General features: G+C 40.3%; 1 protein-coding gene across 1 annotated transcript in view; it reads left to right on the forward strand.

Annotated features, from left to right (window-relative positions):
* Nucleotides 1-19,413, forward strand: part of HERC6 (HECT and RLD domain containing E3 ubiquitin protein ligase family member 6) — a 66,892-nt gene that overhangs the window by 12,703 nt on the left and 34,776 nt on the right. Inside the window, exons 5-12 of the mRNA XM_049789889.1 lie at nt 1,573-1,667; nt 3,246-3,367; nt 5,112-5,245; nt 5,807-5,874; nt 9,754-9,869; nt 12,557-12,616; nt 14,249-14,342; nt 17,889-18,069. Coding sequence (XP_049645846.1) covers nt 1,573-1,667; nt 3,246-3,367; nt 5,112-5,245; nt 5,807-5,874; nt 9,754-9,869; nt 12,557-12,616; nt 14,249-14,342; nt 17,889-18,069 — 870 coding nt within the window. The remainder of the gene's footprint in view (nt 1-1,572; nt 1,668-3,245; nt 3,368-5,111; nt 5,246-5,806; nt 5,875-9,753; nt 9,870-12,556; nt 12,617-14,248; nt 14,343-17,888; nt 18,070-19,413) is intronic.

The raw sequence follows: 19,413 nt of genomic DNA on the forward strand, positions 1-19,413 counted from the left end.
GTTTGCATAGGCCCACCAAAATATGAGGGACATGGAAAGGAAAAGCCTTGGCCTAAATACAAGGAGACCCTACCCCTGAAGTTTCCTGGCATAAGACCAACTCCAGGCTCCAGGCAAACTAGTTTGTCCAATGGATTGCTTTTCTGTTCTAAATCAGGATCTCCCCAACTTTTTTTTTTTTGGTTTTTGGGTCACACCCGGTGATGCTCAGGGGTTACTCCTGGCTATGTGCTCAGAAATCAATCCTGGCTTGGGGGACCATATGGGAGGCCAGGGGATCAAACTGCAGTCTGTCCTCGACTAGTGTGGGCAAGGTCTTACTGCTTGTGTCATCTCTCCAGCCCCACCCGCAACTTTTTGTTGCTGTTGTTATTGTTGTTTTTGGGTCACACCTAGTGGCATTCAGGAGTTAGTTCTGGCTCTGCACTCAGAAGTTGCTCTTGGCAGGCTAGGAATGCTGGGATTCTAACTGGGTTCTGTCCTGTGTTGGCCACATGCAAGACAAACGCCTTACCACTGTGCTATGGCTCCACCCCCCAATCTTATATTTTTTATTGTTTACATTTTAAAATCATGTTAGGGACCCAGAATGAGAGCTGAGAGGGCTGAGTGATGTATTACACACAGGGGTCCAGGGTTTGACACTTGTGCTGCATGGTCCCCAAGTCCCCACTAAGAATGGTTTCTGAGCCCTGAGCCAGAGTGGTCTCTGAACCCCATTGGCTATGGCTCTAAAACTCAAAATAAATGAATAAAATGGTATCTGTGGCCAGGGAGTTTAGTGGTAGGGAGTACATACCTAGCATGCTCAAGGCCTTAAATTTGATCGCTGGGATCATATGGCTGATGAGTGGTGTGTATGTCTAGCCTCCACCTCCAGCTCCTCACAGGCCAGAGCTCTGTCCTGGCCCCAAACAGCAGTGCTGAACAAATAAATTCAATCATTGTAGTATAATATAAAGAGGGGGCCAAAGAGATGGAGTTTTATCAGGGGTTAAGGCATGTTCTTTGCATGTGGGTGGGCTTGGTTTGATTTTCAGTATTACATATTCCTCTGAGTATTTTTGGGTGCTGTCTTGAGGGCCACCAGTACTGCTGTAGTGGCCTGGGGACCCCCAGTACCAGAGAACCCTAAAGTTAAAACACTTGACTGAGAATCTCTGTGAGGGGTTCCCCTCTGTGAGGGGACCTCCTGAATCAACTTGGAAACACCCCCCCTCCATAAAGTGGTGCTGAATTTAGGCAGGAATTGTATTGGTGATGTAGGAGAAGAAAATCAGGGGTTAAAAACATATATAAAGTAGGGTCCGGAGAGATAGCACAGTGGCGTTTGCCTTGCAAGCAGTCGATCCAGGACCTAAGGTGGTTGGTTCGAATCCTGGTGTCCCATATGGTCCCCTGTGCCTGTCAGGAGCTATTTCTGAGCAGATAGCCAGGAGTAACCGTTGAGCACTGCCGAGTGTGGCCCAAAAACCAAAAACCAAAAAAAACCATATATAAAGTAGTAAAAAGTTATAATTATGAATGCAGAGGTTCTTTTCATGCTCTAGTGATTCTACTTTCTATCACCAGTTGAAAGCTCCAAACCTCGTGCTGTGGGAGCGCTGCAGAAGTTGGGTGTGGTTTACATCAGCTGTGGACAGGAGCACACCGCAGTGCTGACGCAGGTAATCCAAAACTTCAGGCTGATTTCCTAATTTTTCTGAGTACTATTGCCCAAAGTACATGTAGTGATAATTACTGAAGCAAGATGTGAATCAGCATCTTAACACATCTGTCCAATAGACACAATATATAGAGTAAGAGGCAAACTTAACCTGATGTAAATGATGATAATGCCAAGATCCTATAACCAAAGCTGATTTCAGCCGTAGCAAATATTTTTAGATACCTGTATACATTTAGGCTAATAGAAGAGCTAATACCTTTAGCAATGGTTTAAACACATTACATTTACATATCTACAATCTTTTAAAAAATATTTGTATTTAAAGAAAATGCATCACATAGTTGTCATAACTGCTTATAATACATGTGTTTCAAGATAAGAAAAAGCAAAGTTATTGAAGAAATAGAAAGAAAACTAAAAAATAAAATGGAAGAGTAGAAAAAAGAAGAAAAAGTTCAGTAGCAAGTATATTTGTGAAAATTATTGTGTCTCCAATAAGGTCATTAATACAATAGCAGAAGGTTTAGTAAGCTCTTTTTTTTTTAAAGATACAGATAAAAAATAAAAAAGGTTGTGTGTGTGTGTGTGTTTATGTGTGTGTGTGCAGTTATTGTTTGCATAGGCACAGCAAAAAAAAGAACCTGCTTCTAACATGAACTCGGAACACTGGAGAAATTTATCTACTAGAATTCCCTACTAAACAAATCCCCACAAATGGGGGATATTGCCGCTACATAAGATAGACAATAAGGGTTATACCTATTAAGGGAGTTACATCTAAAGAAATATTTAAAGGAGATATACATATACCCTTTAAGTCTTTTGAAATAGTATGGGAGGATAAAATCAGGAGCATAGAGTCAGCCTGAACTCAGGGATCACTACTGGCAATTGATTCTTCCATGTATTCAGTATGTAAACTTTGAGTAAGTGCTTTTTTCCCTAAGGGACTGTCAATTATTTTTTCACATTTCATGTGCTAACTCTACATTCATGGTTAGAAATAGCAAATATGGGCTCCTCTGTATTTATGGAGAGCTTATATTTTATTTATTGCTTTCATGAAACTCGTATGATATATAATCTTTTAGTTCGTTTTGTAATCTGAAATTTTTCTGGTTTCTCCCCCCCCCCTTGTTTTGGTTTGTTTCTGTTTTGTTTTCATTTTTGTTTGGTTCACACCTCAGAGCTGACTCCTGACTGTGCTCAGGGCTTACTCTTGGTGGTACTCAAGGGATCAAATGGGGTGCCAGGAATCGAACAAGGTTTTCTGCATGCCAAGCTCTTTTATCTTTTAGTTCCCTGATTACTTTTATGATTTATTAATTTAAATAAATATTTTAATAAAAATTTAAATAAACGTTTAATAATTTTTAATAAATTAATTTGTTTTGGTTTGGGGACTTCTCCCAATGGTGCCTATGTATTACTCCTCACTTGATGTTCAGGGATCACTCTTGGCTAGACTAAGGGGCCATCTGCAGGTACCACTGATTAAACCTGGTTCTCTTACTTGTAAAGTATGTGTCTGAGCTCACTGACTTGTCTTTCTGACTCTCCTTCTTTTTGTAAAAAGGATGGAAAAGTGTTTACATTTGGTGACAACACTTACAGACAGTTGGGACACAGCTTTGCAAAGAGTGGCCCACATCCTGTGGAAGGGATCCTCGGCCTCGTTTCGCAGATAGACTGTGGAAGGTATTTATTTATTAACTGACTTATTGACAGGGTTATTTATTAATTTTGCATTAGGATGGTCATATTCTAAAATATGGCACTACTCTTTTTTAGAACTATTCATAAAATTGACTTCTTTCTAATATAACTAGTTTTTCCCCAAAAACTTGTATTGTAGACATGTTATATATTGAATACAAATTTAATGGCAGTTTATTCTGGATAGTCCAACTTAACTAGGTGCTGGAGAGTGGGGGGTGGGTTTATTAGAAAAAGAAAATGGTACTTGACTACATGAGCTGATGAGACAAATTGAAGGTAATCTCATACAAGTGGATTTATGTTTGAGGGTTATGTATATGTTGACCTTTACATATTGCCTAATTATGAGTGTACTTTGAGTCTTATATACCCAGTTTATTAGGAAAAAATTATATGTAAATGGAAGTGATAGGAACAACAGGAAAGACCCATGAATTATAATCTGTCTTTTGGAGATGAGGGTGGGACACTCAGCGGTTCTCAGGGAACTTCTCTGGCAGTGCCAGGGATCGGACCTGGGTCAGCCATGTGCCAGGCAAGTGCCTTAACTCTTGTGGTCTCTCTTGGGCCCCATGAATGTTATCCTAACACCATGTGCAAAATAAAGACATGTGGCTGGAGTATTAATACAGTGGGTAGGACACTTGACTTGCTGCTGACCGGGGTTAAATCCCCAGCATCCCATATGGTCCCTCAAGCATTACCAGGACTGATTCCTGAGTGCAGAGCCAGGAATAACCCCTGAGCATCCCTGGGAGGGGACCACACAAGTCTCAGATGGGGCCCTATGACTGGTTCTGTGTATATTCTCCATCTGTGTGCTTATTTGTTGTTGTTGAAGTCCAGCATTTCTTGGGAGAAAAGCACAGCTGCTGCATGTATAGTGTTTGGGTGAAGTCAGATTGCTTGCTCTGTATTTTTCTCCAAGGTAGATGTGTTAATTATGAAATGAAATGATATTGAATTTGTATGAACATCAGCCACTTTGGTTCAGAAAGCTACAGAAATGGAAAACAAGGACATATAGACCTTTGTAAGGTGATTTTTCTGCTTCTGGAAAAGGGGTTGTTCAACAGGCATATTGAACTAAGTTTCCAGCTACAGAAACAATTTCTCAAACTGATTGTGACATGTTGAAGGTAGAAGAAAGTCACATACTGGGGCTGGAGAGATAGCATGCAGATAAGGCGTTGCCTTACATGCAGAAGGACGGTGGTTCGAATTCCGGCATCCCATATGAGCCTGCCAGGAACGATTTCTGAGCATGGAGCCAGGAATGACCCCTGAGCACTGCTGGGTGTGATCCAAAAAGAAAAAAAATAGTCACATACTAATACACAAACAATAATATTCTCTCTTTCAGTTCATATTTGATGCCCTTGAATCCTAATAACATGATACTCTTAGTATAAGATAGATTTGTAACTTTTTTTGTTTTTGTTTTTTGGGCCACACCCGGCGTTGCTCAGGGGTTACTCCTGGCTGTCTGCTCAGAAGTAGCTCCTGGCAGGCACGGGGGACCATATGGGACACCGGGATTCGAACCAACCACCTTTGGTCCTGGATCGGCTCTTGAAAGGCAAACACTGCTGTGCTATCTCTCCGGGCCCAAATTTGTAACATTTTTTTGAAGATAGATTTGTAACTTTGTGTTGAGACATTTCTTCTTTTCCCCAAAGCATGTTATCTGGTCATAACTATAACATATTTTTCTCTCCTGAAGTAAGCACACCCTTGTATATGTCTACACTACTGGTCAGGTGTTATCTTTTGGTTGTGGACCAAGTCTCACAAGCAACTCAACTCATTCAGAAGCAGTGGAGAACTTGAATATTAACTGCCTGATCCCTGTTGATGGTATGAGTGGTCCCAGAAATTAAAGACTTTTGAGTTGATTAATGCCACCATGGGAGATATATTAATCTACTTCCTTTCAAAGGAGCCTCTGAGACAATGTTTCTTGGAGTAAATTTATTGTAAATTTGTATGTCACACATTTTTCTTATGTAATAATTTCTGCAGTACTGGAAATCATCGCTGAAGATTAAGGCCAAACAAAAGAGGATCCCCAATTATCTGCTCAGCTTCTTTGACTAGTGTACTTTTATATATTTAATCAAACCATATGAAGCATACCAGTCTACTATTATTATACAAGTGCAGGAAAAATTACATTTTAAGATGAGTGAATATATGAGATGTAAATCTGATCAAAATAATTTCTATGATAAAAATTTACATAAGAGATTTTGTATAAATTATTTTATATAAATAAATAAAAGAGTATAAATTGCCAATAATGTGTCATTTTAGTTTGCTAATATACCAGCATTTTAAGATTAATATTTTAGGTTTATTTGATAAAATATTTTTTTGCTTCTATAAAATATTAAGTATGGATTTATGACTTTCTTTTAGACCTTTTGAATGTTCAAGTTAAGCATATTTTTGCTGGAACATATGCCAACTTTGTGACAACTTATCAGGTATTTCATTTTGTTTCTTTATATATATACATATATATTTATTTATTGGTTTTTGGGCCACACCTGATGACACTCGGAAATCATTCCTGGCTTGGGGGACTAAATGGGACATCAGGGATTGAACCTAGGTTAGTCACATTCAAGACACTGTGCTATTACTCTGGTCCACTTTGTTTCTTTTATAGATCATTTTTCCTTTAGATTCAGAGCAATATTTGAAATACGGTGTCATTCATATGTACTCAAGTTTCTTATGAAAATATTAAGATTCTCAGTTGGAATGCTTGAATTTTCTTTCAATTATTATTTCAGCCCTATGATTTACACAACTGTTAATAATTGCAATTCAAGCATAGAATATTATGGTGTTCCAAGCCATTCCCTCAACCAGAATATCTGTATCCCCACATTGTCTCAGAATACCCTCCCTTTCTTTCCTCCTTTCCCCTTTGCCTTGATTAACTAAGCTTGGTAGAGCAACTCTCAAGTGTCTGTTACCATTGCTTTTACTATGCTTCTTTCTATTTTACCCCACATTTGAGAGACAGAATCCTGATTTGACCTTCTTCCCTGACTAACTTCACTCAGCATGACACCCTCCTTTCATTCATGTAGTGACAAATGGTATGATTTCATCTTTTCTTAAAGTTGAAAGTAGCCTGTTGTGTATAGATGCCACTTATAATAATCTGCTCTTGGGCACTTGGATTATATCCAGTGTTGCCAACTGTGAAGAGTGCTGCAGTGAACATAGGAGTGCAGTTATTTTATTAGAATAGTGATTTTGGCCATTGAGGTTTTGGCCATAGATGCGAAAAAATAGAATTGCTCAGTTTTTTTTGACAAATTTTTGACACATCTTCATATTGTTTTCCAGAGACTAGGCCAGATGACATGATGACCAAGTGTTTGAGGGTTCCTTTATCCCCACATTTACATCAGTACTGGTTGTTTTATTCCTCCAATGTATACCAGTCTCATTGATGTGAGGTGATAGCTTGTTTTTTTTTTTTTGGTTTTTGGGCCACACCCAGCAGTGCTCAGGGGTTACTCATGGCTGTCTGCTCAGAAATAGCTCCTGGCAGGCACAGGGGACCATATGGGACACCAGGATTCGAACCAACCACCTTTGGTCCTGGATCGGCTGCTTGCAAGGCAAACGCCGCTGTGCTATCTCTCCGGGCCCTTGTTGTTGTTTTTTGATTTATATTTCTCTGATGATAAGTGATGAACATTTTTGTGGGTTTTTTTTTTTTTTTGCTTGTTTGTTTTTAGATCACACTGGGCGATAGTCCTGGGTTATTCTGGCTTTGCAGTCAGTAATCACTCCTGACAGTGCTCAAAAACCAAGCCAAACCAAAACAAAACAAAAAAACCCCAAAGAAATCTTATTTACAATTACACAAAATCAAGTACCTGAGACTCAAGAGATAATAGAGTCCTACAAGGAAAAAGAGTCATATAAATCACTATCAAAGGAAATAGAATATTTAAGGAAATTAAAATACATATCCTGTTCATAGATTGAAAAGATTAACATGGGAGCTGGAGAGATAGCACGGAGGTAAGGTGTTTGCCTTGCATGTAGAAGGACAGTGGTTAGAATCCCGGCAACCCTGATGGTCTCCCGAGCCTGCCAGGAGCGATTTCTGAGCTTTGAGCCAGGAGTAATCCCTGAGCACTGCCGGATGTGACCCAAAAACCAAAAACCAAAAGAAAAAGATTAACATGGTCAAATAGCAATCCTGCCCACAGCAGGATTAAATTAAAAATAGTCACTATAGAAATCACTATACTATTTTTCAATGATATGGACAAAATACTGTAGGAATTTATATGGAAAAAAAAACCTCCTTGGATAGCCAAAATCTTGAGATAAAAGAAGATGGATGGCTTCTCTTCACAACTTGAGTTGATAGAAAGATATAGTACTCATAGTACTTTGGTACTGGAAAAAAGACAAACTTCCAGAACAACAGAATGGAATTGAGAATCTAGAGACTGGGCCCGGAGAGATAGCACAGCGGCGTTTGCCTTGCAAGCAGCCGATCCAGGACCAAAGGTAGTTGGTTCGAATCCTGGTGTCCCATATGGTCCCCTGTGCCTGCCAGGAGCTATTTCTGAGCAGACAGCCAGGAGTAACCCCTGAGCACCGCCAGGTGTGGACCCCCCCCCCCCAAAAAAAAAAAAAAGAGAATCTAGAGACTGATCTTCAGGTAAACGGACAGCTAGCTAATCTTTGATAAACAAGCTAGGCATATGAAGTGGCACAGGAAAAGCCTCTCTGCAAGTGGTGTTGAAGAAATTGGTGCACCATATGTGAAAAAATGAACTTAGATACATCTCAGTCCATACACAAAAGTTAATTCAAAATCGGTATCAGATCTGATCCCATTAATAACATGTGCAAACACAATCAGAACTCTTACAGATATTGACTCCAGAGGTATCTTCAATAATTTATTGCTATTAAACAAACAAACAGAAGTAAAAATAAACAAATGGAACTATATAAAATTAAGAAGCTTCTGCTCTGTCTCTGAGGATTGTTGCAAAAATGTCTTTCATTTTTCTTAAAACCCATAGATGAGTGAGACTATTCTGTGTCTATCTCTCTCCCTCTAACTTATTTCTTTCTTTCTTTTTTTTTTGGTTTTTGGGTTACACCTGGCAGTACTCAGGGGCCACTCCTGGCTCTACGCTCAGAAATTGCCCCCGGCAGGCTCAGGGGACCAAATAGGATGCTGGGACTTGAACAAATAGGATGCTGGTCCTTCTGCATGAAAGGCAACGCCTTAAGCTCCATGCTATCTCTCTGGCCCCCCTCTAACTTATTTCACTCAGCATGAGAGGAGGGCTGGAACTTCCAGTTCACTTCATAAAGCTCACCACAAAGAGTAGTGAGTGCAGTTAGAGAAATAACTAACTACATTGAGAACTATCATAGCCATGTGAATGAATGAGGGAACTGGAAAGCCTATTTAGAGTACAGGTGGGGGTGGGGTGAAGTGGAGGGAGATTTGGGACATTGTTGGTGGGAATGTTGCACTGGTGAAGGGTGGTGTTCCTTATATGACTGAAACCTAATCACAATCATGTTTGTAATCAAAGTGTTTAAGTAAAGTTATTATTAAAAAAAGAAGCTTCTGCACTTAAAAAAATGAATGATGGGGCCGAAGAGATAGCATGGAGGTAAGGCGTTTGCCTTTCATACAGAAGGTCATTGGTTCGAATCCCAGCATCCCATATGGTCCCCCAAGCCTGCCAGGAGCAATTTCTGAGTGTAGAGCCAGTAGTAACCACGAATGCTGCCAAAAACAAAAACAAAAACAAAAACAAAAAGAATGATGACTAGATTAAAAAGACGTCTTACAAACTGGGAGAAAATATTTGCTCCATACATATCAAGAATGTGTTTTTAAAAAAGTATTATATCATATTACTTCATTTGACTTTCTAAGAGATGAGGCCCCCAAATTCATTGATTTTACATGAATTACATAAACTATGCTGTTGTGATGAGAACAGCAACACTGTAATCATCATACTTTAGGGATTGACCAAAGGACAATAAATAACACCTTGTTAAGCTATCAACTCCAGTTGGCATTACTTACCCCATTTCACAGATTAAACCATGGAAATTTGAATAGATGGGCTTCACTAATGTTGAACTGTTAACAAGTACCTTAGGGTGAACTCCAGATAATGCAGTTTAGGCCACAGTTTGCTTCATTCTATTGCCTATTGTTCTGTAGCATCTTCCTAATTGTTAGCTGAGAGGATTTTATTATCTAGACCACCGTTGATATTAGTTTTACTGGGTTATTACTCAGTGTATGAGTCTGTTTTCCTGATCATTATTATTTTTTCTTGAAGCCTACAAGCCCAAGTATTCCCAAGAAGACTCTACCAGAAATAAGCCGAATATGCCAGTCCTTGACTGAAAAGTGGATTTCAAAGGCAAGAAGTGGAAAACATAGACAAGTTGAAAGGTGGCTCTATCTGTTCAATTGTTTATCATTTATTTATTTATTTTTGTTTTGGGGCCACACCTGGTGACGCTCAGGTGTTCCTCCTGGCTATGTGCTCAGAAATCGCTTCTGGCTTGGGGACCATATGGGACACCAGGGGGGATCGAACCGTGGTCCATGCTAGGTTAGCACGTGCAAGGCAGACACCCTACTGCTTGCGCCATCGCTCGGCCGCCTATTCGTTCAATTATAAATCACTTTCATCTGCTCCTGAAACTTTGACCATTTTTTACCTTAGACAGAAGATGAGTCTGTCACTAGTGGTAGCGACACTACCAAATGGTAGTGTCTCGAGTGGTATTCAGGGATTACTTCTGGTGGTGGTCACAAAGACCAGATGGGGTGCTGGGGATCAAACTGGGGTCAGCTATACACAAGGCAGGCACCCTACCTGTAGTATCTCCCTAGCCTGAGGTATTTGTATTTTAATGATCATCTCTTCTGTTCTTATCTGAAGATGACACTGATATTAATTTATTCATAGTTCATATAACAGAAGTACATCCAGGCAAGGGAGATAATTGAATGAATTTAAACCCTTTGAAGAGCAGAAGGACAGCTCACTGTTTATGGCTTAGGGGCTGAGCACATGTTTTGCATGCAAGAGGCTGGGTTTGATCCTTAGAACCACCAAGAAATACCCCGGATCCTTAGAGCATAGAGTAGCCCCTGAACACTACCAGGTGTGACCACAAAATAAAACAACATCAAACTCTCCACTCTCACAAACGGGAAATGTTTTTATATTTTTAGCTTATTCTTTTGGACTCTGTTTTCAGAAAATTGGATTTTATTTAAATCTAAATGACCTGATCAAGTGAACTATGAAGTATTCAAAGAGATTTAACTTTGACATGCACAAAATACATGAACAATTTGGAAGATTCCTAGGGAAGTAGTTAATTTAATTTTATTAAAAAACTTGTGTTGGTGTAGGTAAAACACTCCATGATATTGAGAGTAAAGGCATCTTTAAAGAGGAAACAGCACTCTCCAAACAAATGGAAGCAGAAATAAATAGATGGGAATATATTAAGCTGAGAAACTGTAGCACCTCAAAGGAAATAGTGCTCAGGATACAAGAGCCATCCACTGAGTGGGAGAAACTATTCACCCAATATCCATCAGATAAGGGGTTAATATCCAAAGTATACAAGGCATTGACAGAACTTTACAAGAAATAAACATCTAATCCCATTAAAAAATGGGGAGAACAAATGAACAGACACTTTGTCAAAGAAGAAATACAAATAAATGGCCAAAAGGCACATGAATAAATGCTCCACATCACTAATCATCAGGGAGATGCAAATCAAAACAACTATGAGGTACCATCTCACACCAGAGAGATTGGCAAAGAATCAGAAAGAATGAGAACAAGCAGTGTTGGCGGGGATGTGGAGAGAAAGGAACTCTTATTCACTGCTGGTGGGAATGCCATCTAGTCCAAGTTTTATGGAAAGCGATATGGAGAGTCCTCCAAAAACTAGAAATCGAGCTCCCATATGATCCAGCTATACCACTCTTAGGGATATACCCTATGTACACAAATATACAATACAAAAATCCCCTTCCTTACACCTATATTCATTGCAGTGCTATTTACAATAGCCAGACTCCGGAAACAACCTAGATGCTCCTCAACAGATAAATGGCCAAAGAAACTGTGGTGCATATACACAATAGAATATTATGCAGCTGTTAGAAAAGATGAAGTCATGAAATTTTCCTATACACGGATGTACATGAAATCTGTTATGATGAGTGAAATAAGCCAGAGGGAGAGAGATAGATGCAGAATAGTCTCACTCATCTATGGGTTTTAAGAAAAATAAAAGACATTTTTTGCAATAATTCTCAGAGACAAGATTCAGACACAAAAGAGAGAAGGGCTGGAAGTAACAGCTCACCTCATGAAGCTCACCACAAACAGGGATGAGTTTAGTTAGAGAAATAACTACGTTTTGAACTATCCTAATAATGAGAATAAATGAGGGAAATAGCCTGTCTAGAGTACAGGCGAGGGTCGGGTGGGGAGGAGGGAGATTTGGGACATTGGTGATGGGAATGTTGCACTGGTGATGGGTGGTGTTCTTTACATGACTGAAACCCAAACATAATCATGTATGTAATCAAGGTGTTTAAATAAAATATATTATTAAAAAAAAAGAGAGAGGTGAACTGGAAGGTCAAGCTGATGACATGAAGCTCACCACGAAGAGTGATGAGTGCAGTTAGAGAAATAACTACATTGAGAACTATCACAACAATGTGAATGGATGAGGGATGTAGAAAGCCTGTCTAAGCACAGGTGGGGGTGGGGTGGGGAGGGAGACTTGGGACTTTGGTGATGGGAATGTTGCACTGGTGAAGAGGGGCATTCTTCACATGACTGAAACCCAACTACAATCATGTTTGTAATCAAGGTGTTTAAATGAAGATATCAAAAAAATAGAAAACTAGTATTGGGCCTGAAATGTGGCTCTGTGGTAGAGCACATGCATGTATGTTTGAGATTTTAGGGTCAATCCATGCTACTGCAAGAAATGGATAATGCTAGCACATCATCAGTTATGTTCTATTATGTAAAATCAATCAAATACACTTTATAGTATGTTGTGACTTAAGTTCTTTCATTTTTTTTCCAGTGAAATTGAAACAATTTTTTCATCTCCTGCTTGTCTGACTGCAAGTTTTTTACAGAAAAGGTAATATTTATAGGAGATTTCCTTTCCCTTAAAATAGTGAATTGTTTCAAGTCTGCCATTTTGATTAGCAAATGTTAAGTAGGAGCAAATTATTAATTCATTGTTCACGTCCCTGTCCTTCCTCTTCTATTATCTTGTTGCAAGGAATAGTTATTTTTTTTCAGTATCTTTTACATATTACACATCAATTTGCTCTTACATTTTTTGTTTGTTTGTTTTTTGTTGTTGCTATAAAGACCATCACTGTTTGCTCTAACATTTCTTAATACATGGAGGTTAAGTTATTTTTTTTGTTTTTGTTTTTGTTTTTTGGGCCACACCCAGTGGTGTTTAGGGGTTATTTACCGGCTTTGTTGTCAGGAATCACTTCTGGTGGGTTTAGGGAATCGATCATATGGGATATCAAAGACTGAACTCTGGTCAGTTGCTTGCAAGGCAAATGCTCTCCCTGCTGTGTTATTGTTCTGGTCTCCCCAAAACAGCCCCCTAGGAAGAAGAAAACATTTTTCGTGCCCCCGCGCTCGCGCGACTGTAAATAGTATCTTTATTAAAACAAACTTTAACCTGCAAAACAAAAATATATAAAATTATTTGAGCTGATTTTTTAATCAGAGGTGATGTCTGGATTAGTGGCGACAATGAGCATGTTTTGCAATGCATAGCTTTTCGAAGCGGGGTTTGAAGCAGGACACAGCAACTCTCAGCTCCAGAGACATACAGAGACATAAACACGGGGCTTAGCTTGTCATGACAGTGTTTGCCGAGGTCAAACGTGCCCCCCCTTTAGGAAGCCTCACGCCCCCCCCCCCAGGGGGCGCCCCACTATTTGAGAAGCACTGCTCTAGACTCAGGGATCACTTCTCTATTATTTATTTGGCACTTAGTAGATTAGTTTCTTTGTAAGATGTTCAATATTGAGGATTCCAGAGAGTACAGTGGGGCACTTGCTTTGCACACAGCTGATCCAGATTTGATCCCTGTCATCTGTTAAGATTCCTGGGCCTTCTCAAGTGTGATCTCTCAGTGCAGAACCAGGAGAAAGCCCTGAGCACTGAGGGATGTGGCTTCCAAACAAACAAACAAACAAACAAACGAACAAACAAAAAAAGATCAACTCATTTTTTCTTGCTGATCACACCAAAAATAAGAACTGTTATAGCCTATAAATATTAAAGCAATTTTAGTTTTCATAGGAAGCTCCTTACAATGAACAATCAAATCATTTGCCCAGGCAAAAGCCTTCTTGGGACAATAAAGTCAATCACACTAATGAAATGATTCCTGTGTGGTGTGGATGCTTGAGGACAGGTGGTGGGGTAGGGAGTTTCACCTTTCTGTATGCAGACCTGTGGGGTGGTGCTTTGCCTCCTCAGCACAGCAAAGAAAAATCTCTTGTTATTGCCGCCAGATTTCTAGGAGCTACTCTGAAGGTAAAATTAACTGTTACTTGCTCAGGGAACAGGCTTTGATCAATATTTTTGCGCATTAAATAAAGTGATTAGTTTGAAAGGAAGAAAGATTTATAAAAGTTTATATCTGATAAGCAATCAAAAAATAGTAAGTCATAATCACAAACTTTGCAATATTTCTTTCCATTTGTTTATTAGTGTCTCATACTTCTTGTACCTAAAGGGAACCAGAAGAAACTGTTTTCGTAGGTGTGGACCTGCAGATGGCGAGAGACACCTTCAAGATGTTGACAGAAAATAAGAGGATTTCTTCCATGGTGACTACCAATGTTGATCTGAGACATAGAGCAATGGGTCTACTGTGATGTCTGATTCTCTTGTTGGTTGAGAGGGAGCCGTGGTAAAGGAGGAAGTAGCATTCACTGTGAGGTTACTGTATTGCCAACATTGTGCTAGGTGCTGTTATTCATTTTATTTTTTATTTTTTGGTTTTTGGATCACACCTGGCAGCGCTCAAGGGTCACTCCTGGATCTATGCTCAGGAATCACTCCTGGCAGGCTTGGGGACCATATAGGATGCCAGGATTCGAACCACCGACCTTCTGCATGCAAGGCAAACGTCTTTCCTCCATGCTCTCTGGCCCCTGTTATTCATTTTCTTATTGAATCTTTCAATGTTCAGTAGAAATGTTGGTGATGTGATGTGTGAGGAGGCACAGCTGGGCGGCAGTAGCTACATAAGAAAAAGATTTATAGCATAGCTTGATGATGAAGCCCCAGGAAAATCAGGACTCACAAGAGCTCACATGAGATTCTATACTGAAATCTTCTCAGCTTCACTAGTTGCACCCCGATACCCCCTGATCTCTGTAGTGTGGAAAAGGGATTGGGGGTCATGGCTCCAGGTAGGAGTAAGTTACTGCAAAAATTTGTTAGTCCTTGAGGAAGTAGATGAATAGTGAAGTAAAGACTTTCATTTAGGAAATATGGAGAGAGAGACAGAGAGAGAGAGAGAGAAAGAGAGAGAGAGAGAAATAGAGAAAGACAAAAAAGAGAGATAGATTCATGGGATGCTCCATTAAGAAGCATTTAATTTATTCTTAATAGAACATTTGGGAAATGCTGACCACTATTTGGTAGTCATGGTATGTTCTCATATATCAAAGTTTCCACTATCTATCAAAATAATTTTGAATTTTTAACCCTGTTTTTCTCAAATTCATTTGCCTTTGTGGTAACATTGTCTAGTGTGTGTGTGTGTGTGTGTGTGTGTGTGTGTTTTGTGTTTTTTTTTTTTTTTTTGGTTTTTGGTTTTTGGGTCACACCCGGCAGTGCTCAGGGGTTACTCCTGGCTCTACGCTCAGAAATTGCCCCTGGAAGGCATGGGGGACCATATGGGATGCTGGAATTTGAACCATTGTCCTTCTACCTGGAAGGCTGACAGACGCCTTACTTCCAGGCTATCTCTCCGGCAGTGTTTTGTGTTTGTGTTCTTCTACTTTGGGGGTAGTGTGGTAGCAGCCTTACCTGGTGTCACTTAAGAGTTACTCCTAGCCTTGCACTCAGGAATTACTTTTGGTAGACTTGAGAGACCATATGGGGTGCTGGGGATTGAGCCCAGTTCAGCTACGTGCAAGGCAAATGCCTTACCCACTGTACTGTTTCTTCAGTCTCTCCAGTCCTTTTATGACACTTTCTTTAAAAATTTTATACACCTAGGGCCTGGAGAGATAGCACAGCGGCATTTGCCTTGCAAGCAGCCGATCCAGGACCAAAGGTGGTTGTTTCGATCCTGGTGTCCCATATGGTCCCCCGTGCCTGCCAGGAGCTATTTCTGAGCAGACAGCCAGGAGTAACCCCTGAGCACCGCCGGGTGTGGCCCAAAAACCAAAAAAAAATTTTTTTATACACCTATCAGTATTGCATGGAAATCTTTTTATGGAAATATGAAAACCCAAATTGTAAAAGCATTAAAGCAACTATAATATAGAGCATGTTTTTTTTTTTTTAATTGGTTTTGGTTTTGATTTTTGGGCCACACCCAGTGACGCTCAGGGGTTACTCCTGGTTATGTGCTCAGAAATCGCTCCTGGCTTGGGGGACCATATGGAATGCTAGGGATCTAACCGAGGTTAGTCCTGGATCAGCCGCGTGCAAGGCAAATAAATGCCCTACCACTGTGCTATTGTTCCGGCCCTAGAGCATGTTACTGGTTACCTGTTATGACACATAGATCCCTTAGTATGTATACAGGAAAGATAATGCAAAGTGTTGTAACAAAAGCTCTGTGACTTAACAAAATGGATATTTCTTTCTTTTTTGATTTTGGGCCACACCTGGTGATTCTCAGGGGCTTACTCCTGGCTTTGCACTCAGAAATCGCTCCTGGCTTGGGGGACCATATGGGATGCTGGGGGATCAAACCACGGTCCGTCCTGGGTCAGCCACATGAAAGGCAAATGCACTACCGCTGCACCATCACTCCGGCCCCCACAATGGATATTTCTTACTATATTGAGAGTTGGGAAGTAGAGAACTCCTATTGACAGTCTTATTTCCTTCTGGTAGTCTTAGGTTCATCAACTGTCCAGGTTAGACTGACTAAATGAAGTTGGGCCACGGTAATAGTGAGTTAGGCACTTGCTTTCCAAGGAGCTGACCTAGGTTTGATCCCCAACACCACATATAGTCTCAGCACCTCCAGGAATAACCTTAAGGACAGATCCTAGAGTTAATCCTGAGCACCACTGGGTATGGAAAACCCTCACCCTCTCTAAGAAAAACAAAAACAAACAAAAAAAAAACACAAAAGTTTATTAACTTTTGCTATGTGCATATGGACATGGGAAATAACCAGTGGTTGGTATCTTACAGAGAAAATTGGAACTTGACTTTCTTAGCAAACAGCATTAATTTTATAGAGAAGTGACAAGTACAAGGAACAGGATTTTGAGCTGCTCAAGATAGCAAACTCTGAAAAGGGAATTCAAATAAGGGCTAACTAGTATGGTTTATGTCTGTGAACTCTTGCTCAGTGCCTAATTTTTTGTGCTGAGCAAATTGTGATGCTCATTCAGGTTATAGGATGACTGAGGGGCATTTAAGTTATGCTCTTCCCAAGGCTGGAGAGCTGAGTTTGCTTGTTATCACGCCAACTCAAAAATCTTATATCAGAGTCACAATTTGTGAGATACTATATTTTCCTTCCTTCCCACCTCTTCATGGATCATTCAGGGGTGTCTGAGGCACTTTTTATGTGACTCTTAAGGAAAGGAAGTGTGGCAGACCACTGACAGGTTTTAGGGACTGTGTTTGGGGCCATTTTATTTCACCTTCACTCAAATTCCTGCAGCCCAGAGAGAGCCCTGAAGCAGTACCTTTTTCCTAAAGCTCTGAGGATAGATTTTTTTTGGGGGGGGGGATCAGATAAATCACACAAATCTGTCACTTTGTTTTTGTTTTGTCTTTGGACCATTCCTAGTGATGCTCTGGATTGTGGGGCCAGGGACCAAACCCTGGACCTCTTGCATGCAAAGCATGTGCTCTATTCTACAGAGCTCTCTTCCCACCCAGTTCCGATTGAACAACTTTCACTGTTTGGTCTATGTGTATCTACTTTTCTTTTCTTTGCTTCCCTCCGTGTATCACTTTATGAAATAGACTAATTCTCCCATACTATACTAGAGACCTGTAGGGTGCAGAAAGTGATGTGGTTGTACAAGTTTCTTCCAGGGAAACAAAAAGACTCTTTCCCATGAAAAATAGTGGGAAGAAAACTCTGGCCCCATAACTTGCTTCTCATAATACTCTGGGGATCTAAGTGACACAGCCTGAATCTTTACCTGATCTTATTTCAACCGCAGATAACTACCCATTTCAGTGAGAAACTGTTCAGAGATCTTCCTTATGGTTCACGACATGAGGAAGCATTGCTGGTTTTTCTTCTGCTCCCAGAATGTCCTGTGATGCACGAATCCAGTAACTGGAAAAATCTCATTGTTCCATTTGCAGAAGCTGTTGGTAAAATGTCTTCACTTATTCTGGGTAAGTTGGAATCCTTTGATGTTATTTAATCTTATTTATTTTTCTTTTGGGCCACACTGGTGATGCTCAGGGGTTACTCCTGGCTATGCACTTAGAAAGTGCTCCTGGCTTGGGGGACCATATGGGACCCCGGGGGATTGAACCACACACGGTCTGTCGTAGGCTAGTGCAGGCAAGGCAGACAGATACCTTACTTCAGGGGTCTCAAACTCAATTTACCTGGGGGCCGCAGGAGGCAAAGTCGGAGTGAGGCAGGGCCGCATAAGGGATTTCACAAAAAAAAAAAAAAAAAAAAAAAAAAGGGACAGCGGGCAGGAGCAGTGGAAATGATGTCTGCACTAGGCGCAAAGTATTTGCGATTATTCACTTACCGAATATTCGCAATAAAAAAATCGCATTAGTAAGAAAAAAAATCGCAAAAAATCTCATTAAACATTTGCATACCCCGAACGGAACTGCTCGGGGTATGCGAATGTTTAATGCAATTTTTTCTTACTAATGCAAATTTTATTGCGATTATTCGGTAAGTGAATAATCGCGAATACTACGATATTTGAAGGCCGGCCGTGGCCACAAAATGTTGTATGGAGGTCTGCAAACGGCCCGCGGGCCGCGAGTTTGAGACCCCTGCCTTACTGCTTGTGCCACCGCTCCGGCCTCTGATGTCATTTAATTTTTACTCTAAATAGAGTTCACTGTCTGAAGTGAAAGCTGTAACAGATTTTGATAGAAGAATCCAAAAGTCATATAATTGAATAAATGCTCTGCAAATGGTTAAATAACTGTAGGCTATGAAAAGCATCATTGTTCGGGAGGGCAGTAAAATAGTACAGTAGGGAAAGCATATTTGCCTTACATGCCGCCAACCTGTGTTCTGTCCTTGGCACCCCCTGAAGTCCCTCCAAGCACCTTCAAAGTGATCCCTGAGCTCAGAGCCAAGAGTAAGTTCTGCGTATTATTGTGTGTGACCTAGAATCCCCTCAAATAAAAAAAAAAGACTAAGAAAAGAAAATTATCACTATTTTAGAAAGCTTGTGTCATTCTTAGATTTGATTTAATGATCCCAGAAAAGATCCAGCCAAGGGACCAGAGCAGTAGTATAAGTGGGTAGGGCAGTTGCCTTGCATTGCAGCCAATTCATGTTCAATCCCTGGCATACCATCTGGTACCTTAAGCATTTACAGAAGTAATTTTTGAGTGCAGATCCAGGAGGAATCCCTGAGCATCACAGCACAAAACAAACTAACAAAAACCGAGATAAATTAGTAAAAATTTTGGTTCATGTTGGCTTAAAGCTTGAGACTTTTGGGGCCGGAGAGATAGCATGGAAGTAAAGCATCTGCC

The sequence above is a fragment of the Suncus etruscus genome, chromosome 16 (genome assembly GCF_024139225.1).
Source record: "Suncus etruscus isolate mSunEtr1 chromosome 16, mSunEtr1.pri.cur, whole genome shotgun sequence".
Lineage (NCBI taxonomy): Eukaryota > Metazoa > Chordata > Mammalia > Eulipotyphla > Soricidae > Suncus > Suncus etruscus.